At 36.2% G+C, this 24,516-nt stretch overlaps 1 protein-coding gene across 4 annotated transcripts in view; it reads left to right on the top strand.

The window, feature by feature from the left end:
* Positions 1–24,516, top strand: part of TBC1D5 (TBC1 domain family member 5) — a 192,942-nt gene that overhangs the window by 56,864 nt on the left and 111,562 nt on the right. For all 4 annotated transcript variants that reach the window (XM_086467911.1, XM_086467910.1, XM_086467909.1 and 1 more), the window contains exons 8-11: positions 5,353–5,441; positions 6,926–6,976; positions 7,065–7,134; positions 12,464–12,636. In XM_086467911.1, coding sequence (XP_086324037.1) covers positions 5,353–5,441; positions 6,926–6,976; positions 7,065–7,134; positions 12,464–12,636 — 383 coding nt within the window. The remainder of the gene's footprint in view (positions 1–5,352; positions 5,442–6,925; positions 6,977–7,064; positions 7,135–12,463; positions 12,637–24,516) is intronic.

Genomic DNA, 24,516 nt, shown 5'->3' with positions numbered 1-24,516 from the left:
CAAACTGAGGGATAAACTGTGTGCATGAACAAAGGATAGACTGTAAAGCAGCAAACTTTAGGTAGACAGAAAATTTTTCGTTACAAAAATACAGAGGTTCGGTAAATGTTAGGATTTGTATAAGACACTATGCTTTCAGGCATGGTCTGTGACCACCCAGTCCTCAAGCCAGGAAATTAGTGGTGTTTTGTGAAAAAAAGGACACATGAATTGAAGGAACGGTTACGTCTGAAGAACTGTCTTACAGATTATATCAAAAATCAAATACATAGTTATCAAACATATGAAATCTCTATCAGCTGGTTATTTCTCATGTTTGACAGGCTGTGAGCAAGGAATAGTGTTGCATGAGAAGAAAAAATATTTCTGAGCTTAATTTGAAGGACACTGCTCATGAAAACACTTCAGCAGTATTCATCCTCCCCTTTCTAGTGAATATAGGCCAGAGTACTGATGATGGGAAAATGGAAGAACACATTCCAGCTAATTTAGTCTATCACTTATTGAACAAGAAGTATTATTTTACTCTTTGATATGACTTAAAAGAACTTAATTACCCTCTGCTCATATTTAAAATCCTCTTGATTCCTTACCAAGAAATAATACCTTTCTACATAAGGATGGAATATTTAGCCAGATCAAATTTAAAAAAAAAAAAAAAAAAAAGCCCTGAGTTTCATCACAAGCTGTTAAAGCTATTATTTTCTACTAGGTGACACCCCGTTTAACATAGACCATATTGTTAATAGTTATGGGATTTTATTGAATTAATGAGACTGTTATCATGTAGTAGAATGTCTTGCTGAGTTAATTGAAACTGCAGAGATTATATAAATGGTATTAATGAACTTTGACTGCCTGATGCCTCAGCTTTAATAAAGACTGCTTGGTGGGCTAAATGAACATAGGCAGATAAAAGAACAGGTTCAATTTTGCAAGCCTACAGGCTGTTGACAAAGAAAACTTCTTTACCTCTGTTTTCAACTAGTGTGCATCAGTAGTGCAGTAGTTCCAGGAAGGGATTGTTACAGGACTAAGGGGAGAGGTGAAGGGCAGAAAATTAAATAAATTTAGATCATGGAAAACCGTTGATTTAATCTCTTTCTGAAGTGTGTTCAGTATATCGTCCGGGTCTCATGGTGCTGTGTCAAGTCTACAATATAGTGAATGATTGTAGTTTTTCTCTCTTGTCGTGGACATGTGTCGCTTTTATTAGGTGCTTTTCTTCTTTCTTAACTTTAAAAGGGTGTGTTTGTTTGTTTGTTTGTTTGTTTTTTAAACAAATGGTCCTGTTAGCTTATTAGTAACAATCCTGCTTTTTTGTATGTCTCCCTCTCTTTTTAGATAACATTTCTTTCATGTCCATCAGTACCATTCTCTGAACTGGCTAACAGGAAATACAGTTTGTGGCAGCAACACAATATGGGGTTTTTTGCTCTTTTAGCAAATACCTATGTTGCAGTCAGTCTTCCTGTCCTGCTATTTTTATTTGTTCTGGTTTTACCATTGACTCGAGCCCCACTTCCTATAATAATTTCCACTACATCAAAATCTAACTTATTTTATCAAAAATAATGGAAGTTACCATTAATTCATCAATACCAGATCACCTCCAAGATGCTCTCTCCACAGTAACCTGAATTCAAAGCCCAAATTAAGGAGTTTGTATTCATACTCAGTACCCTTCATGGGACTGGTCCTGTTCTCTATGAAAATTCCTCTCATTTATGTGACCACATACAAGAGCTACATTTGCTGTTAGAATTACAACACTTGTCCAATAAATGAAATTTTGTAATTCTGTCTAGCAGCATTTGTACAGGATCCGATGCTTCTCTTTCAAAACTATTTGGAAAAAGTTACAATTCCTTGACAATTTCCATACTTGTAAATAACATGTATCTGAAGTTCACAGCATTTTATTGAAGCTGTTACATAGCATCAGCATATAGTCTTAGAAGAAGCAATCAATAATGTTTGTTTAATATGCGTATATACATGAAAGTTGTCTTTGTAGTAGGGTTTGTGGGTTTTTGACCAGCATGAAGTGACATTTTATTTGATGAGGAAAAAGATGGTTTTGTCCCTAGTCAAATGGAGTAGAATGTTGTGAAGCTGTATTACAGATTTTAAAGACAGAATCCTCACTGGGATTGTTGAATTTTTAAACAGCAGCTGTAAATATAAGATCTAAAGAGAATAGTATATTGTACTTAAGAATATGTAAAAATTACTCTTACCATTCTTCTGTAAGACTGGTGCCAAGATTCTGGTCCTAGTTACACTGAAAAGAAATAGTGACAATTAAGTTAAATCACTAGGCTAACTATTGTTTGCTCATGATTTGATTGCCCTTAGACAAGTCAATATAATTTTGAAATGCATTGATTCAATTTTCTTTGTAGAAATGCTATATTTCTGGTTTTCTCTCTAAACTATAGACTGTATTATGAAATCAATATTTTGTTGTAGCTGGGAAGTGTCATAAAGTTATCTGAGCTCTGTCAACTTATTTATTAACACTAAAGAGTTTTAGTAAACTGCAGCATTGAAAAAATATGTGTATGCATATTACATTGGTGGCTTTTCTTGCCAGGCTAAAAATCTCTAAACATTTGAAGTACTCTTGTAACTGAAAGATCAGAGGTATCTTTTTGAAATCCTGATATTTCATCATCTGTTTGTTTTGTTTTTGTTGTATGTGGGCAGCCACATTATGATTCTACTTTATTATAAAGTTGATATATTATTATGTTGGAAGACTGTATGATGTGCTTTTATCTTTTATAACTAATTCTTATTTTATGTCCTCTTTCTTTTTCTTCAGCTTATATGTTTACATCTTAGGTGCTAGTTTTATTAGATAGTCAAGGTTTTGGCATTTCCGTTTCTCTTATTTCATGTTAGTATATCAGGGCGAATAAAAGACTAGACATGGAGCCGTTAATTAACTAAGGGCTGTTAATATGTAGGAGTGTACAACCCAGGTTATCTACAGTTTATTTAAATATTTTTGCCACTTACATTTGTTGTCTAATCCTGGACCTATCTCCCTGTCTCTCCTATTCCTTCCCCTCTTGCTATGACCATAAGAGTTTCAGAAATCTAAAGCTGTCAATTTGTAATCTAACCCATATTGTTGTGTTTGGGAATTTTACATTAGCTCCTGAAATTAAGTGCTACATTGGGTTTAATCTTTTTCTTTTTCCTAACTGAATTTCTATTTGGCGTTTATCTTTCAAAGTAGTCCATAAAGGTTCAGAAATAGGAAGAGAAAGAAAACTTCCAGACCTCAGTAGTTTTGCTGTCTTTAGCTTTGCCCAGTCAACTGACCGTTATTGCTGCAACGCTACAGTTGCATCTATAACAGTCATTTCAGTCCTGAAGAAATTAAAATTAAATTTCCTAGGATTTCAGTTGATAGCACACAGAGAAATTTCCAAACCTCTTTTTTTTTTTTTTCTTCAACACTGCTAGGTATTGGAATTTCCTCTTATGAACAGACAAAATGCACTAACATGCATCTGAGCACACTCAAAATAGATATATGTAGAGAGGGCTTCCACATCTAGCTCTGCTCAGTTTGGACCACTTAAGGAAAATCCCAATTATTTCCAATAAAAGTTAAAGGGTTTTAGTAGTTAATGGATCTGTTTGAGAGGTATGAAGCTGGTAAGCTGACTCACTGATATTGAATACTCCTCAAATGCTACATGGAGTATCATCTGATCACCATCAAAGCAGCAGAGTAGCTGCACAAGCATGTAGCTCTCATTATTCATGTCTGTCCGCCACTAAAAGGGCTGGAAAAGCAAGTGGAGAGGCTTCCTAGCTTGGAACTGCAAGCATAAAAGTAGAACAGCTCCTGTCTAGGCACCACTCATCCAACTCCCAACAGCAGCCTGAAATGCCTGTGAGCTTGATGGGCCAGCCCCAGTGCTCTTTCTGCCAGTAGTATAGACAAGATGGTCTTCCTGGCACCTCTGTCTGCCCAGAGCACTCACCTGGAGTTGGGACTGAGGCTCCAGTTAGTGAAGTAGTTGCACTTTTGAACTGGAGTACTGCTGGCAGCACACTCTTCCTCCTACACCCAGAGCGAGACCCAGCAGGGGTAGCCGGGGTGCCTGGCACCAGCTGTAGCTGGTGTTTTGGGCTGAGGTCTGGAGTTCCCTCCCCTTGGAGTGATCCGTGTGTCCAGAGGCAGCCAGACAGGTCTCAACCCTTCATCCCATATCCTGTCCATCACCGAAGGGCTCCCCTCACTTCTTTTGTATGGCTGACCCCCAACTTGTAGATCCTACCTGCCATCCTAGTGCACCACTGGGAGCCCAACTCCCCTGACATAACCAGATTCCCCAGTTATGATCCCCCAGATCTTCTTTTTCCTTGATCTAATCTGAGGGAAGGAGATGAGTGTCTACTGAAGATGAGGTTTCATTCTGCAGGCTATAGTTTTACCTGCCAGTGCTTTGCTGCTTGCCAACTGGATTGTTTGTTTCCTGAAGCTGTTGCTTCTGCTCCTGGTAACAAATTGAGAAGCACCAGGTGAATCAAGGCAAATCAAGACTCCTTTTTTGTTCCTGGTGGGCTCCAGGTAAAAGCACCAATGGCTGGCCTGGGTGGCCCAGCCATGCTTCTAATGCTGGCCCAAGTCCTCGACTATCGACCAATTTTTTCTCTTCCAATCCTGCATGTTTCTATATTTTTCCTGTATCTTAATATAGGTTGTACATATTAGTAACAGTTTGTAATGGAACAGTACTACATCTCCTATGCATTGTGTTATAAAGAGTTTATTTTTAATATTGACATAATGACTTTAAAGAAAAAAAAGTCAAAAAAACCATTTTATTTCTCATGTCCATAGGAATGTACATTTCATTTTCCGATTTCCCAAATGGCTGCCCTTGTCTCCTCTAAAGGCTACTGCTGTGCTGGTTTTGGAACATTGTCAAGTAAAAAAATAATTTTAAATTTTGTAATTTGTCCCTATTGCAGATCTTTGTACTGTGGATCATGATTGTAATTACCATAAATAAAATTCATATTTATGAACATAGATCTTGGAGTAAACTGCCAGGTGCATGGTTGACTACCATTGCCAATTTGTTGTCTGTTGTGTTAGAAAAAGGGAGAATACATTGCTTCTGTATATTATAGAAGAATAGACACTTGGATTTAATCAGAATTTAAGAGAAAAGCCATTGATTATGAAACCATTCTGTTAAGAATGTAAATGTTCCTGCTTTTAGTTAATCTGCACATAATATCGCTGACTGCCTGATGCTGTGCATTAGGAACTATTATATGACTGAAAAATCTTACTGTACTTTTGCTTCCTTTTATGTTTAGGGTATGCATGAACTTTTAGCTCCCATTGTCTTTATCCTGCATTGTGACCACCAAGCCTTTTCACATGCCAGTGAAGCCGCACAACCAAGGCAAGCATTGTGTTTTATTTGTATAGTATTAAAAATCTGCTTTCTTCAAAAAAAAAATAAGTTGGCTGGACTAGAACTTATAAATACATGTCCGTTAATTCTTTGTAATTGATAAGTTGATATCAGGAATTGTTGCATCCTCATGCTTTGGTGGGAATGTCCTTATTTCATCTTCCCTGCTACAGCTTCTGAAAGGGGGATTAACAGTGTAGACATTATCCCCTTCACATATATTAGCTGGTGAAAAAAAGGAGAGACAAGAAACCTAAGGAAAACCTTAATCAAAAAGCTTACATACCTACCTACTGTTTCACCTCATTGCCAGAAACGGTTTAGTTTTTGTCATTGCAGAGAGGAGACAGATTAGAGAACTACAGTCGTAGAACAGTTTTGTTACCAACTCTCTTTCCTCATGTCTGAAAAGAGAAAAAAATCAATGTAGACAAATTCTTGGGATGGATATTTCTTTCATCAGCCACAGTGTTGTAGCTGCAATATCTGACTTGGTAGTAACATTAAGTTTAGCTATTGATTCTCCATTTCCTTCAAACTGTGTGTGTGTGCATGTAATCATACAGGTGTATAAAATGTTACATCACACATGATTGTCTGTCAACCAAATTCAGATGCTTTTTTTCTTGCCCTATATGTAAAGCTTTTTTTTAAAAAAAAAAAAAAAGGAAAAAAGAAACTAATTGCCTTCTTGTATCACTTGTGATATTTAGATCATTTCTTTTGATTTGTCTTTTTGCACTCTCTTTTGGAGTCCAGCAGTGAATAAAAGCCAATTTAATTACACGTACTATGTAATATAACCTCTGTTATCACCCCTCAGCGTGACTGTCCAAAGGCGGTTAAGCATAAGGATGGAGATTATTTACAAGTGTGTGTTTTTATTCAATGTCTGTCCTTAGATATCCTAAAATTACCTAGAAGATGCTCTTCAGTGTTAAGTAACTTAAAATAACCATGTGTTATGCACAGCATTCTGTTCCATCCCCACTCAAAAAGTAGAGCTAAGCAGCAAAGTAGATGGAAAAGAGGTGCTGTCACTGATTAATTGCTGTTAAAGTACAATAAAAATACAGGCTATTAAAACAAAATAAATTAATGTTTTGATACTGCATATTTGACCAGTAACCGTATTTTTTTTGTTTGGGACAAACAGTGATAGATTGTGCAGCAATCAATTATTCTAGATCAAGCATATTCAAATAATACATTGTGACATTCAGTAATTTGTTATTTGGAATAATTAGATGGTTACTTCATTGTAGTGCAGACAAGGCAGCTAATTTGTTTTTGATCTTTATAAAAAGGAAAGACTTCATTTGTTCAATGGAGTTGCTCTTTTTAATTAAAAAGGCTAGTTTTCTCATTTGCACTTTAAATGAAAGTTGGCTTATAAGTACATAATAGTACATGCAGAATGCTGACCAAAAATAAACATTCACATTTGGATTGTTCACTGTTGCCTTTTTCAGCGAGGAAATGAAAGTTCTTTTGAATCCTGAATATCTGGAACATGATGCCTAGTAAGTTTTAACAACTTCCTTTACATTTAATTTGCTCTTACTTGTAATACATTATTTAACACCGAGTTTCTGGGTTTTTCCCCTTCAGTGCAATGTTCACTCGTCTTATGAAGACTGCAGAACATTGGTTTTCAACTTTTGAACATGACAGTCAGAAGGTAAATATTGCTTCAAAATGTATTTGGTGTATTTTTAAGCAAATGTGATTTTTAATATGATCGCAGTAATCTGAAGCTAGTAAGGCATCTTCTCTTAAACAACTTGGTTAATGCAGGCTCAACCAAATTTATATCCTTTAGAGGTTCTTCAGAATTTGGTCATAAGTACTCATGGAAAGACTTCCAGTTGAGAGTTCCTGGCTATTGAAATATCATTTGGTAATCAAAAGCCAAACGTGCCAGCAGATTCTCCTACATATGAGTGGTGTTCTTGCGTAGCATTCGAAAGAATGCCTGTCATAGTGACACCTTTGTGCCTAAAACCTGTGCATATGTCTTGTTAAATAAATGTCTACAGGCAGAGTTTTGAGGCTTGAATTGTTTTCGGCTGTTTACAATATAAACAATTTGCCGTGTAACCAAAAGATAATTGTAGACTGTCCATCAAAGGTCAGGGTGCATCTTTTCCTGACTTCATCACTCCATTTCATTCCTTTTTTCCTTCTTGACCTCAGGATATTGAAACAGAGGGAATGTCCATGCCCTCAGAGATCCTGTAGCTATACAGACACCACTGTATTTAGTGTGTTGCTTCTTTTCATAGAAAAGCTTTTTCTGAGTACTGAGTTTAGTTCTAAGGAACTTTTCTTTGCAGGAACCTTCTAGGGACCATCTAGTCCTTGCCTGTAACCATTTTTCATGCATGGCATGAGGGACAATTCCCTCAATCAATTGCTCAAGATTTCCTTGAAATACTTTTGTCCTGTCTGTTTCTCTGTTTACAACTCTCTTTTTAATTTTGAAAAATTATCTGTGTGATGGAGTGTATGTAGAAGGCTCTAGCAAAACACAGCAGTATTACAGGTACTGGCAAGACTTTCAGTGTATTATATCCTAAAAGAGTTGTCCTCCAGACTTAGTTCCATCTTGATTCACTTCAGCATTTTTCACATAGACCATGGGATGAGTATCTAGAGTTAAAAAAAAATTAAGAATAATTTGGTTGGTTTGGGATATCCACATGTGTGCACCAAAACCTGTATTTGCAAACTGTAGTTAGGGAATACTAGTTTGGGACGTGGTTTTGCCTGTCTGTTGAAGAAAAGACACTCACACAAGACTCATATAAAAGCTTCTATTTTCTTTAAATGTTTAAATATGTCTGTGTATATATTTTATTAGGCATGGAGCATTGGCATCTTGGCCTAAGCTATCTATTGGTTTGGGGTTTTTACATAATTCTCGGTAACTAAGGATGAAGCATATGAGATACAAATTTTATGAACTTATTACATAGTCACTTTTATTCCAACAACAAAGCTGTGAGACATGTTTCTCTGAGTGTAGCTTTTCAGAATTCATTGTATTCAAATGTATTTGTTCCAATTTCTGTGACAGAGGTGGTAAAGTCTGAGGTTGAATTTTATTCTGGGAAATAACTAGGTCTGCTTATGGATTTGCAGAGCTTGGGTAGAAGGTGAAAGTTTACATTGCCCTTTCCAGTCCTTCCGTGGCATAAAAAATTAACAATGCAAAACGCATGGATTAATATCTAGTTGTTTGTTCTTGTTCTTTGCAAACATGTGTAATCTTTAATAATCCTTTCTTGTACGTATGCCTTTTACAATCATGACTTTGAGGGTTAGCTACATAATAAAGTCTGAATCTTCACAAAGGAAGCAATGAAAGCATGTGCTCTGAGAGACATGTTACATTTTATAGCCTCTAACAGTTGGTTCCATTACTCCCAATTGCCATTAGAGGAGCTTCTCCAGCTACTCCATTCCCTAGTGGTTAATGAGAGAAATCTGTCCAAGGTTTGTACTTGTACTATGTCCTAGCCTCTCTTTACTGCTGTAGCATTTGTTTCCTAAATGCATGAATATATAAATTGTATTAGTATCGACTGCCAGCCATCCCAGTTCGTGTGGTGGTAGTTAATGTTTTGTGGCAGGATTTGGTGACTCTGTTCCTAATAAATTAAATTCCTGATTTCAATTTTTCAGCTGCATTTCACTGGTATCTATATTTAAACTGCTTTTATAGGTGAATCTGATGCTCTCTGCAAACAGTCTAGCATATCTCTGAGCCATCCCTCTTTTTGCCTTTTAGCTGTGAACCACATCCCTTTAGGATTGATCACTTATATTTCATGTTAGCAGTAGATGACTAAACCCATGCACTCATTTTTTGCCCAAGACTTACAAGCTCACAAAAAGAAAATAGTTGTTTTGTCTCATGTGGCACCTTAATATATAGTGAATATGGGCGGGGGCACAGTATCATGTTGTCCACTTGGCTTCTGTACTTTAGGCACAGCACTGTGAGTCATTTCTAGTTAAACATTTTGGTGGCTTGGTTGTATTAGTTTATTTGAGCATCTTTCTGTTTGGGCTGTTTCTTTCAGCTGATGTGATTGTATTTTGGAGCAATTTCAGCTAACTAAATGTATTGTCATTTTCTCAACCAAATCACGGAAGAGGAGACAAGAGACATGGCATATATGCACTCTAGTCATCCACTGAGCTTCTTGGTTGAGTGCATCAAATCAGGAGGCATGGACAAGTCAAGACATTGATTATTGCTTGCAACTTGATTACTGGCCCCACAGATTCTTTCATGCTTTGAAGATTTCTGTTAATGGGGTTAATTTCTGAGATGCTGATGAACTGCATTTTGATGGATACCATTTACTTATCTCATGCTTTTAAAAATGGCGAGCCAGCATATATTATTTGATACACTTAGCTATGTTGATAGACAGTCTGACAGTCAGCAATGTGTCAGTGCTGCATTATGGCAAGGTGCACAAATGCTGCCAGTGATGAATAACTACAGTTTTGGTACTCCTCCATAAGAGGAAGCTTGCATTAGTTTTGATATTTAGAAACTTCTGACACTTGAGCCAGGGTTTAAGAGTCTGTCTTCTAATTTTGTAAAGATGGCTTTAAAGCCACAGACAACTAATGATGTAAAGGCTAATCTGAGTAACTAGCTAGTCCTCTTATGTTACAAGTTCAAGCAAGTAGAAGGATTCTAATGTTGAGGTACCTATGCAAGTATCTATGCCTCTACTTGAGAAAAGATTAAACATACAGACCTTTTGAGTCATCAGAATTACGAGTGCATGCACTGGTCAAGCTGAAGTTAAACTCAACTTCAATAAACCACAATAAAGTTCATACCCCAGATGTGTGCCAGCTGATGGAACATGCACATGAATATGTAGTGTTACAGAGTTATGATTAGTTTGAAAGATAAATTGATATGTTTATGCAAAAAATTACTATAGATTGGCATTTGATGTTAAGGCAATATTATCATATCATACTTTAAGAGATTTTTTATGTATAGATTAAAAGATTAATGGATACCCTTTTTCAGTATTTTGTATTCTAGCATGTAACCAAGAAAATAATGAAATTAGTCTGAAACAACAACAGGAAATAGCCATACAATGGAGAGACAAAAATTGGGGTAAAAAGAAGGCTGCCTGATTTGGTAATAAAGAATTTAATGGAATTATTTAAAAGGGAGGTAGGAGAAACATCCTTTCTCAACGTACCTGTAGCTGTGAAGAACTTTAATATTTAAGGGAATAGCCCCTAAGATGCTAGATGTTTTAGTTTAACTTTCTGCTTGGTAGAACAGAGAAGATTTGAATGAAAGGGTGTCATTTCAGTAGGCTTTATTTGGCAGTCTGAGGGAGCTTTTGTCAAGCAATTTGCTAGGGCATCTTAAATGAATATGTCTTGGTACCACAATAGCATGGCAAAACCACCACACTGTAATTGACAGATCAGTCCCTTTGCTGCAATTCCCATAGCAAAGCAACAATTAAGCAGATTTTAAGATAAAATTTGTAATCAATCAGATCCTTAAATAGAAACATTTTACCTGAAATCGCTGCTCAGCATCATACCATGTTTTCTGCAGTACAGAAATGGAATAATTAAGAAAAATATGTCAAACAAAGGGGATCAACATAAAAAGTAGGCTTTTTGGTAGAAATTATTAAATGTTCACTGCCCACTTGAATGTTAAACCATGTTTTAAATTATTTGTGAAATATATATACTTTTCTACTTCCTCTTAAAATGCTGATACAGACAGAATGGGGTTGCAGGGGGACTATAACTATAGGAAACAACTTTGGGGATAGTTTATACAACAAAAAAAACCCTTTCTTTTTTATTGAACATTAAAAATAGTGTGCTTTTCACTATATTGAACCAAGTGAGTTTGTCTTTCAACAGCTTAAGCTGTAATGAAGTCTTCTGACCCTTTGACCTTGATAATGCTTTTCCATCAACATACTGAGCAAAAGGGTAGAAGAACAATAACTGTTTTTTAAAGTGGAGCTTCCAGGTCAGAGAGCCATGATCACAGTTTGCAACAAAGTCATTGCAAAATCTTCTCTTCTTGCTGTTCCGATTTTCCCTTTTTTATAACTTTAATATTGGGCCTGACAGCTTAATTCTTCGTTTCCCTTTCCCTAATCTTTCTTTTGATAAGTTTGACTTGTTCTTTTTTAATTCACGTCCTCCTTTTTACATGTTTCCTATTCAGGGTGGTTCATTACTTCCTGCATTTCTTTCAAGCATTCCATCTCTTTTTCAATAATACTTCACTCTTTTGCAAGAAAAAAATTTAGAGTGGTGTCAGGTTCAAGGATGCTAGTTCTCCAGTAGTTTTCTTCCTCTGTTTTCACTTGGTGTGTGTCATATTCTAGATCATGATAGTTTGCACAACCTTTAGGTCCAGCCAACTACCTTCTAACCATCAAGTTCATCTCACTGTTCTATTTCTGTTTTGTTTAAGAAGTTTTCTGATGCTTTATCGAAGTTGTGTAGATTTTGAGGTATAGCCACCAGATTTTCTGAGCAAGAGAAGCCTGTTTAGAAAGGATTGTGTAAAATAAGTTATTTCCTGTTTGGTATGCAATTTATTGTCCTCTGAGGGCATATATTCTCTACTCAGTTACCATTCATCAGCTTTACTCTGAACTGACTCAGACTGCTGATACTAAAGCTAAAATAAAGCTGTCAACACTTTGTCAGAGCATGAAAAGTAAAGCATGCACATAAAAATTGACATGCAGAACAAGGGGATGAACCTTGGCACGCCTGGGAAGGGGAATCCCACAATACCTTCCACAGAAGTGGATACTTGAGATTCCTCTTTTGCTGGGAAAGAAACAAGTTATTAATATTTTTATGTTTATTTGGAATCCAATGATTACAACAAAACAAATCTCTTGTAGACAATCCCTTTAGACAGTAAGGCTTCATGGGGTGTTCTTTTTTTTTCCTGTTTTCTGTGTCTGCAGGAGAAAGACGTGATGATTACACCTATGCCATTTGCAAGGCCACAGGACTTAGGTCCATCTATTGCTATTGTAGCAAAGGTGAACCAAATTCAGGATCATCTGCTGAAGAAACATGATATTGAGCTGTACATGCACCTGAACCGACTGGAAATTGCTCCCCAGATTTATGGGCTGTAAGTGTTGCAAAGCACTATTTGATTTACTTCCTTCTATTTTTGTTTCATTATTTTAAGACATTTTTTGCTTAAATTTAGGATTAGAGGAATGGGGCTAAAAAGAAGTACTTCTTATCTCTTAGACCTTAGTCAATTGGCAGCATTGCAGTAAATGACACCCCACTGTTGTATTTGTGAAGTGGCAATCCCAGTGCAGATAAGTTCTGTTCAGCTACATATTGGAGAACTTGACGAAGACTCCCAGTGCAGTAATGAAGTACGTACTGAATTGAGTACATATTCTACCTATGGTTTTCCTGTAAAAAGAAATGGGATAATAGGACACAAGGAGGGGAGGAAGGGGAAAATTATTAGCATTGAATAGTTTATCTACTTAATTTTATCACCATTTCAGTATCAGTGAACTTTCCCCTGTTGCAGTCATGGGGTTTTGGATAGCGGTAATACAGGGGCGGGGGTTGTTAGAAGTTAAGGTATGGAGATAATAAAGTGTCTGTATGCGGAGCCAGCCCAGGTAGCCCTTTTTGCCATTAATCTGGCTCAGACCTGTTCGGCTGCTTGTGTATTGTGCACCCCCATTCCAGGGGGGCTTATTGGGCCAGGGGCGATCTTCCATGTGGTCTTGTTCGAGTGTTTGCACAGCATTGCATCCTAACCACTTATGGCTGCTGTAGTCAGCCTGGGTCAGTACAGAGTGTTCAGCTTGGATGAACCATGAGTAACTGTGAATTGACTGTCGTTCTGAGGAAGAATTTTGCCTTCATCATCTGGAATTCTAGACATTTGATTCGTTTTGATCGTTCCTTAAAGAGATGGCATGCTGTATGTGCAGTTGCTGTGACAGAAAAATGACACTTTTTTTTTTTTTTTTGGCAATGATTTAAAATAAGTTTCACTTTGCCTTAAATGGGAAAAAAAAAAAAGGTTTCATTTATAGGTATGAATTTTCAAATGTAGTTATGAATTACATTTAACAACTCAATAGGAAATGTAGAAAGGGGGGGAAAAGGTGACTGTGTAAATGTCAGTCATAACTGCAATACTTAATATTAAGTCTAATTTGATGTTATAGTAAAATGGAAAAATGCTGAGACATAGTATACCCTCAAGAGAAGAGTTGAACTAAGAATGAAGCAGTAGTCCCAGACTTACAAATCACTTATATTAGGAAGATAAATGTAATTCTACAACACTTAATAAAATGGTTTTGTTAGGAATGGGTTACAAGGAGAGGAAGAATAAGCAAAGTAAACTCAAGATATTAAAAGTATGAAGAGGACAGATTGTGCTATTACAGTATTTTTTGCATGGTGTAGAGTTACATATTTTCTTAATATCTTCACTAGTCTGGAGAAGAAAGCAAGCATCCTTAATAAACTTCAGGGGTAGTAATGAATAAGTAGGCAGTATAAATATCAAGGAAAACAAAAAGACAGTGTTTCTTTTTTATGAAGGCTTATGAAAACACACAGAAAATAAAATAAGATGAACTTCAGAAATTTGCAAACAGATATTCTGGGGGAAAAATAATTTGTACTGTAGGCATTCACTTCAGTATAAGATTTTGCCTTTCAGTAAGAGAAATAATTGAAAGAAAAAATCAGGCTTTAGCTCAAAACGTAACATTATAATAACAGAAGAACGGTGCAGTCTGGTGTGGCATAAATAGAGCTGAATCTGAATAAAGAAATTTACAGTTAAGGGAATGAATTATGAGAGAGAGCTTCAGGCTGACTATCAGGAAAACCTTAGTAACAGAGAGCTGTTAGACTGTAAAATAGTATATCAAAATTAACAAAGGAAAAACCATCAGTATATTTTAAAGACAGGTTTTGAAAAGCTCTCAGAAATGGATAGTATCATAGAGAATGAGTTTGCACTGGCAAAAGAGGAAAGTAGGTTGCCTGTGAGGTCATATCCTTGTCTGATTTCTCATTTAATATAGAGGACAGGAGAAAAAGAAAGGAGAAGGAACATGACTGTGTTGTATTATTCTAACCTTTAATAATGTCTGAACTCTTCAGAATAGTAATTTCCAGTAGTAAGCCACCTGACAGTCTCAGATGCTGGATCTTTTCCTGTATTTAACATTTCTTGAACTAGAAACAGCATTTCTTAAACATAATAGGTTATTAATAATTTCTAAACCTAACCCAAGTGCAGAATTCATGTGAGCTTTTTGTTGAAGTTTATTGTTTTGCTAAAGTTCGTTGGATTTGCCAACAATAAATATTCATCTGTCAGCCTTGATAGCACTCAAAAAATATACAAATGGTAGAAGGAAGACTGGGAACTTCCCTCAAAAGCTATTATGGCATTCCTGGTGAAAAGTATCAACACGAAAGGCTTGCATGTAGTGGCAGTCTCCCCTAGCCTAAACAAGTTACACAGTTACTTATTTAAAAATACAGTATTTTATATTTTATACTTTGCATCCTTCTATAACCTTCTGGGCCAAGGTAGAAACAATTCTTATTTACTTTTTGTTTTTTCATACAGTTGATTTCAACCTTTGATGTTTGCAAATAGTCCTTATATTTTTCAAACACTAGGGAGACTTGTTCTGCTGGGAGGTCAGGTACCCTAGTCTGTTGTACATTTCCATGTTCAGAAACTATCCTTTAAAATAAAATGTGATTACACACTTCTTGAAATTATGCTTAGCTGCTTACAAGACCAACTTTAACAGGCATTTCAGTACATGTGGTTTGGCTCGTTAATTTTGGTACCTGTCCAATAGTGCAAAGGTTGTATGCTGGTTTTGTGCAAAAGTATATCATTATAGTATTTATCATGTCAGTGTGAAAAATGTTTATTTTTTCTTCATGAGTTAGTCCTCTGCAAACCATAGTATCATTAGCTTCAGCCTGGTAGGTGCTGCCACTTTAGAAGAAACCTTTTCTCTGGGTTCTTTGCATTTCATGAAGTTTTAGCTGAAGGAAGTGGATTTCTTTGTCTTCTGGAGGGCAGCAGTGAACAAACTTCACGTTACCTGGCTATCTCGTTTCAATGCTGATCGGAAAGAGAGCTAGGTAGGCTAGGGTCCTGGCTATGCCATACTTCTGTGCTCTGGTCATTCAAGTTGGTGTCATATACAGTAGCAACCTTACCCAGGAATTTCTGTAGCTGGAAATTTTGTGAGACCACACATTCATTCACTTGCAGTCAGCTTCTGCGTATCCCTGTAATAATTATTCAGCTGCTATTAATATCAGCTTAAATGGAACCAGCAATGCAGAGATAAAGGCTTTGTGCCTTCTCATTCTTCAGTCTTCTTTATTTGCCGTGACCCTAGCTTGTTATTAGACCCTAAGATAATGTTTTGCAGAATAATGTTGTTTCACATTCCTGGTAGCACTGCGAATTGCGTACAATCTAACCAAACTGTAATAATTATCTAATCATATCTAATTATGTACTTTGTAAAGCAAAACACAAGAATGGTTTGAAAATAAAATGGAATTGATTACGTGAACAGTTCAGTGACATGCTTCCTGATAATAAACTTTTCTCTAAATAAAAACAAAAAAATGCTAAGACTGAACAAAAAGATTGGATACTCTAAAGGGTTGACAGATTGAATATTCAGTAAAATTAGATGAGTTAACAATGATTAATGTCTGAGATTAAATGATATTCTAGTGTTAATTTCTTTGACCCTTACCTCTAATTCATGTTAAAGTACAAAATAATTATTGCAAAACCATTCTGCAGTTTCTGCAGTGGCCAGTGTTTGCAGTGGCAAGTTAAGCAGGTTGTCCTCTCAGCTTGAGAAAGGACAAGGTTTGAGGAAAGTCTCCATTTATCTGTATTTTAGGACTTTTTCTTCCATTTATACTAATTTGTGTAGAGGACTTCTTTCACATTTCATTGAAAAGCTGTCTCAATTGGAAAAGTCCCGTATACCATTATTACCACTTCATTTTATGTGCTGAGGGTTTCAAAGTGAATTGTGTTGCGTCAAATGAAATTCTCATAAAACCGAATGCAATAAGTACAGACAGATCATGTAAATATATATGATACGGTTGTATAGAAATAATGCACCCAAAGATAATGATGAGGTGTAAGTGTAAAAAGCTTTATTTAAGAACAAAAATTAACTCTTGGCACAAACTCACTAGCTTCTGCATTGTAACACTGATGGCAGTATTATGTTGGTTAAGCAAACTCTTTCTAAGCACATATCCAACAGACAATAAAGCGCATGCAGAAGTGAGCGTAAATATTTCATGATAGCTTAATCTCAGTACAGAAAAGGCCTTCTTAGAACATTCAGTGCCGATGACTTTGCCTCCCGCTGCCACTCTGCTTTATGATGATCAATCAGATAGACACACTGCCTACTGCAGTTTGAGATGCAGTTTCAGCCCTTTAGGCTGATACCACAATTATAGTTCAGGAAGAAGCCTATCTCATGAAGCAAAGAAAAAAGAAAAAAAAAAAAAGAGAAGGATGCAGACTAAGTTACAGGGTAACTAGGCACGAGTGTAGATTTGAAGATAGCATTAGAAAGGTTATGTTACAGCAAAGTCAACAGCAGATGTGCTGCTTTGCTATTACTATTCTTAGTTGCTTTGCTATGAGCACTGCTGTGGGGCATCCACCTGTTTCAGTTTCTCTCCCATGCCATTATGATACCAGGCAATATTCTTTTCTGTAACCATATTGGTCTCTGGAGGGGGAATTTAAAGGATTTTACCTGTGCAGTAAATGAACATAAATCATATTCGGTGCATCCAGAAAAAAAAAAAAAAAAAAATCCCACTAGTCATCAGAATAGAGAATCTTCGTGATGTCCAGAAAAAGTAGATCAAAGATCAGTCTTGCTAAGGAGGACTTTACAGATCATCCAGGATGCCTGGGTTTATTTTGAATTCTCACACTGCACCAAAAAAAGGAGAGAATATATGGCATGGTCCAAACCAATTACAGTTCCTCTGTAGTTTTTAATCAAGCGTCATCAATTAATTGGACAGCAATTACAATGAAAGCACCTTTGAACTATTGTGCATGTAGTGGAGGAACCACCAAAAGCTGGTCTTGCTATTTAAAATAAATTAGTATCTAGCAATGGCTAAGACTAAGCAAATACGCAGTCTTTCTGAACAAAGTAATAATTCTCATTTGAATGTCCAGGAACAAATTAATCCTGAACTTAGTAACTGGTATTGCTGTTGATTTCCAGTAATTATTTTCTGTTTGACTTATACAAAGTGTTACATATAAAGCAGATTTTAATGGAATATAAATCCTAACTTTTCTGTCAGTAGAGGGCTTGTTAGGGATTTAATGCAAGGTGGACAGGCCTTTCTAAGAAAGGTTACCATCCACTGTTAGTCCCACAGTTAAGAAGAGATACAGCCTACTGGATTTTTAAATAAAGATTTTGGGTGCTGACTCAGACGTCTGAAGACTTTACTACGAATTCTGTCTTGCATAGTGAAAAAAGTATTGTAAGAAGAAACCTGTAAGTTCAAAGTTAGCTGACAGGAGAAAACACATCTGAAGCTAATTTAGAACATACCATATATTTTGATGGAGAGAGGGATTGCCTACCGTTACATACCAGTTGTATTGCAATGGTTTACTAACTCAAAGGATTTGCTCTGTGCAAATAAATGTGGACAATTCTTGAAGCGTCAGGGTAGGTATCTTACTTTCAGACAGCATGCAAATCGTACTTAACTCTAGAAGCTAATTTTCTTCTGTTTTGAAGTGAGGCTACTCACCCTTTCATATTCTTAAATGATGGATATCTGTTGGTCGTTGCTGAGTTTCACCAAAAAGCTTTCTGGTTCGTTGATTGAAAAAATGTACGTTTCATTTTGCACCACTACTTGTTGTATATATTAGGTTGAAAATTATAGTATGATGAACTTTCAATTTTATCCTTTTTCCCAACTATCACAAATAGTATTTTAGTATTACCTTGGACTTAAGATTTTAACATATACATAATGTAAAAGCCCACTCTATAAACAGAATGAAGGATTGGTTGAGGTGTCAAAAGTGTTCATCTGAGTTTTACTCTCCTGCTGCATAATTATGTGCTGAGATGATAATGAGTAGTACTGGATGGCTGTGAGGATGGAATGCAGATTTGTCATTATGTTGCTCCTTGACGCGGGTGATGTGCTTCCCATGTGAAGTACAGGGAATTATCTTTATCTGGGAAAGAAACAAGCAAGAAAGCTTCCATTTTTACTTTTGTCACATACCCTTAAAAAAACCCAAAACACATCTGGTGGCATTAAACATAAGTAGGCTTGGAGACCAGTGCATTTGAATAGAAAAAATATCTTCTGAAACCTGTAATTAATTTGGTAGGAATATATAGAGGTGTTTGAAAGGCTGGCTTTGTCTTTTCTTTTTTTTTTTTTCTTTTGACTTTTGTAGTCAATACCTATTGACTGTAAAAGCTGAACAGTGAATGGAGTTCTGCTCTAGTAAGGAATTTAAAGTACCATATATCAAGTATTTACTTCTCCTTTGCTTTCTTTGTATTTAAATCACATCAGCTGTTTAGGTTGACCGGAATTGTTTAATCTAATGCATCATTTTGTTTCTTTCAATGGCACAGAACTTAGTCGAGAAAACTCGTGTTGGAAATTGGTACAGCAAAGGCAGTGGGTAGGTCAAGTAACTGTTGCAGAAAGCAATTATTTGAGCATGTGCCTAAAAAATGAAACTGTGCTAACATGCCCGTGTTAACATGATGTTAGGGGGCAAAGTACAGCACTTTGGACTTAAGCACTTGCCAGCAACCAAAGCATTTCCTGTGGAATCCAGGCCTGTGGATAATTCATGTTTTGGTTAACCAGTGCTTCATCCTCACTGCTTATTCTTGCCTGGTCTGTCTGAATCAAGTTAGGATGGGCATGCAAACATGTTACTAGCACACCCTTTTTTTTTCTGTGAAGACAGACCCATAGGGATGATAATAAAGTGAGGAAGAGAACCATGTGCACCATCCAGCAGGAAAAGATCATCCTGTCACGAGTCCTTATGATAAAAGCCAGTACCTAAAGATAGTCTGAAGACTAATGCAGACAGAAGGTCCCCCTGAGAATCTTTTGGTTCTTTTGCATCATCCTGATGCACATGAAAAAAGAGCCACCCAAAGAGGAGCCTCTGCTAGAATACAAAGAGGAGCCTCAACAAGAGCAATGGCAAGAGATAGTAAACACAGTTTAGTGATTAAATTGTAAAATTTAAAGGTTATACAGTCATCTTTAAACATAACTGGGATCAAGCGGGTAGTGCAGATGAGAGAATTTTGTCTGAAATCTTTAAACCTTGTTTGAAGTAACTTAAGTGCATAGTGAAGGCCTGTTGGAGGCACAGGGGTTAGATTTTGTAAAAAAAACTAGAAGTTTTTAATATTTTGTTTTTATTCATAACAAACTGAGCCATTTTGGATTTTCGTGGGTGGGAGAAAAATGTCAGGGAATTGTGTTTGAGGAAAAAAAATATAGTTAGTGAACTGCCTTAAGGGGTGGGATGTCAGCTTCAGGGATAGCATGGTCTTCAGTCTGAGTCTCCCCTGCCCTAGGAGGACACATTAATCATGGAATCATAGAACAGTTTCGGTTGGAAGAGACCTTCAAGATCATCGAGTCCAAGCTTTGTCCTAGCTCTGTCAACACCACTAAACCATGTCCCTAAGTACAACATCTACCCGTCTCTTAAACACCTCCAGCGATCTAGCTCTTAGGAGTCCTTTTCATCTGCGTCCTTAGTTTAGCAAAAAAATTATAGATGGAAACCACAATTCTTCCCTAACGAAAATGTTGTTGAAAATTAGTGAAATAGTAATGCTGTAGGAGTATGGCCAGTTTGCATTTCCTCTAGAGGTGTCTGGTTGCCCAGTGGAATGCAGTTCATCTGGAAAAGGAAAGGTGGTATAGTGTCGGCATTGGGAAGAATGCTTCCTTTTCGCTCTTTCTCCCCACAAAAGTAATAGTTCACCAGGTAGTCAGGTCTGTCGCTTGTTTCTGCTTCAGACACCAAGCACAGTTCTTGAATAGCTATTTCTACCCCTATAGACAGTGCTCTCTCCCCCACCAGTGTGACTAAATGTTACAAACTGAGGTGATGGGTTGGGAAGGGGGAGCAAGAAGAGGTCAGGAATTCTGCAAACAACCTGTATAATTCAGGTTATGTATTCTGAGTCTTCTCTGACAGTTGTTTTATTGGGAGTTCTTGACTTGGATAAATACATGGCAGTGTTGGAAGTGCGTGCAACAGGAACAGATTCTGCCCTGAAAATATTACAACTGACTGTCCTAACTTTTAAAATGGGCGAGCTGGGTAGTAGTTCTCTCTGACCTTGTGAACCTCTTTCCAACATCTTGCTAGAGTTGTAGAAGCTTCAGTAATAAAAAAAAAAAAAAAATCCTGTTCCAAATAGATGCATGCCTTGAATATCTTTTCTGCTTCTGATGTGGTTTTGAGCAAGAATTTTTAAAAGTATTCTATGAAATATTAAAGCAAGCCAGCCATATCCACAGAATAAAATCCATTAACACAGGTCACAAGAATAGGTTGCTCAAGAGTAATGCTGTTAATTAGGGTGTACAATTTTGTGTAACTTTTGCATATTGTATGAATTCGCAATATTTTAGTCTAGGTAAAGAATGAGAAATGATGTTTGAGAAACATTTCTAAAAATAGAGTTATTTTACCAAACTAATACTGTAAAAATAATGAGAAAATTTCTTCACCACTTGTACTGAATGTAGTAGCACGAGACCCTAAAGGGTTAAGTTATATAACTTAGCATGAAGGCCCCACACGTTTTGGCAAGAAGAGAAAATCTGTGCACAACACTGCAAAGTAGAATTGCCTAGTGAAAAAGAACAAAAGCAGACAAGAGCAGGAGCTGGTTTCAAATACATCTTTTGAAATCAGTGAATGATGAGTCACACTTGAATTTTTACAGAAAGCCATGGATGCTGCTCTTCTATTTTCTTCCTCTGAAAACACTCTTAACATACCATTTGCAGCTTGATGTCGACTGCTGTTGATGACTGCCTTGAATTTCCAGCTAGCAATATTTGTAAGGAAAGAAGGCAGTGGATGCACCTAGACCTTGTTATTCAGTATTGAATGTGTTGACAACATGACAATAATTCTTCCCAAGTTTCAGAGAAGCAAAATGCGTCACCCAATATAACATCAGTTTAGGAAGTCCATGAGAGTGCATCTTTTTTCATAGACTTTTACATTGTCATCTGTAATTTACGACAGTCTGCTTTTATTTCCTTCTTACCACCTGATTTGAAATTAGGACCATGTTAGCATGCTTTCTTTGATTACCTTTATATATATTTTTTTTTTTGTCCTTGAAGTCTGAAAAAGTATCCAATGAAGTGATCTCTGAATGCCACACAAGCAATATATTTTATTTTTCTCTTGGTATTGAGAAAGGGAGAGAGAAAAGTTTCATATTTTCTGTCCTTTAAGTTCATAGTATAATATAATGTAGTAAAATATAATAGAATGAAACTCCCCCTGCTTCTGATTGCAGTTACTCCTACCAATGATGCTACCAGGCTTTTATTAGCAGAGGTGGAGAGGTTTGTAAAAAATATTTTGATACTTTGGATAAATCTATACACATACTCATGTGTGCAATACAGCAGCAGCAGAACTGTGTGATATGTTGTATGTTGTTAAATACCATTACAGTGCTTAAATCAAAATTCCAAACAACATCTAAACACAGTCCTTAGTTGTTTACAGCTCAACATCAATAAACGTTGTGTGAGCTGTTGGAGATTAAGCTTGTGTCTTGTGGTCTACTCCATTTCTCCTGACAAGTAGATGCAATAATGACATGCAAAATCAGCAATGTCAGGTTTTGGGTTTTTTTAATAATGCAGATACAGTTAACTAGAAGTATATGGGACATCTTGAATTAAAGAATTCTCCTTATTGTCTTACTTATGTATGAGAGAAATCACAGAAGAGTAATCAGGCAATAGAAGAAAAGCAGTAATTCCCACAGAAAGTTTGCAACATGCCAGTGTGCTTAGTATCTAGAAACATTAATGATGACACATTTATATTCATATAGACTGAACAGTAGAAAAGATAATGGCATCTTTGACCTTAGCAATTCATATATTAGTATTAATGGTTTGGCATGTTATGTATATTGAAAAATTGTTTGAAAGAATTGAAATAGCTTTAATTCTCCTTTTTCTTATTTCAATAACTGTAATCAGAAAAACCTTTTTAATGGCATAATCCCATATCCAACCAAAGTACTTAGTTATACATCCTGCTTTATTGTACATCTGAGCTCTGGGACTCTCCCGCCGAAACACATCCCCTGTTTTATCTTCTGTCTAAACTATTTCTTACATTATGACTCTGTGCTGCAGCCTTTGATATTCTCTGTGACATCATGAGACAGCTGTGTTACATTGTGTTTAAGCAGTACTAAACCTTTAAACTTTAAACGAATATTTTTCTTCTTGGAGGTATAAATAGAATATGTAATAAGCATCTGTGGGATATGCAATTAATGTCACTTGTGACGAAAGACCTTCATGATGCACTTGGGTTTTGGCACTCTTAAATTATGAGCTCTTTACTACACTCATGGGATAAATTCCATATCCCCCAGACGCTTATTATGTATCTTCCATCTCCCTTAATTCCTATTAGCTGGATTAGTAGTTGTTGTGATGTTGAGGTTTATGGTAATTTAACTGGGGTGGTTCTCAGTGATCAATAAATAAACTTCAAAAGTTTACTATTTTTTTTATTTTCTAGCAATTCCGGTGTGTGTAGCTGTAACAATTTATATTAAATTCTAGTTGGGTGTACCAAAAACTTGGGTCAGCTGTGCATGCTGGTGTATCCATTACCTAAATTTCAAAAAACAAGCAAATATATAAAAGCAAAAGATTTCAATAGCAAAGAATGAGCTGAATTACAAAATTTGGGAGTGACTAAGAGGGGCATATTTCCTTTAGGATCCGCAGGTGTTAAAAAAAACTAATTCACATATAGAATAAATATTTTGTTGTTAAATTATGGTATTATTAATGGTCTAGTCACAGTCATTATCTGGAGAGTTTGTCAAACTGGTACAGAATGGCCTAGATTAGTTATCAACTCAGGAGCAAATAAGATTTTTTAAAAGACTCAATAAAGTCCAGTGATTAATTGTTATATATTCTGATTCATGCCTATCCCATTTTATCTAATTTAATAAAAGTCTGAAATGATGATTAATCCTTTCACACCAGCAGTTGCTGGTACATCCATTACATGTCCAATCTGAATTCCTCTGCCAAGGAGTTAAGTACTATTTTGAACTTGGTGTGAAAAATATCATTATAAATTTCATTAACCTGATCATCAAATTTAAAAAAGTCAACTCGTAAAATCCATTACTACATATCATGCATCGAAGATTAAAAACTGGTCCTCAGTGGGCAGGAATAGCCAGGATTTAATTCCCACAGCATATGTTTAAAGTGCTCATATGACATTATTGTATCTGTAATTATCAGAATTTTATGTTTATTAACCCAAGTGAATTAAGAATCTTGTTTTGCGTAAAATTTAGCATGCATGTTAAATTGACCATTAATTCAGAGCATATCAATGTATATGTATTTACTACAAATGCAAAGATATTTGTTTAGCATATTGTAATAATTTTAGCATTTAGTGAATTGCCTTCCTTTCATTTTTCCTTCTCGGATAAAATAATTTACTTCTTCATGCTTCCAGTTGGCTATCTTTGTGTGAATCCCCAGGGGTGGCGTTGATTTAAATCTCACTTCAAGTAGTCTTTCTGCGGGAAACTTGGGTAGTTCACATTTGCCCGGCATCTCAGCTATAACTGAGTCTTCC

The sequence above is a fragment of the Leptosomus discolor genome, chromosome 7 (assembly GCF_034619465.1).
Source record: "Leptosomus discolor isolate bLepDis1 chromosome 7, bLepDis1.hap2, whole genome shotgun sequence".
Classification (NCBI taxonomy): domain Eukaryota; kingdom Metazoa; phylum Chordata; class Aves; order Leptosomiformes; family Leptosomidae; genus Leptosomus; species Leptosomus discolor.
The sequence above is the reverse complement of the archived record's forward strand: the minus strand, read 5'-3'. Positions and strand labels throughout refer to the sequence as shown.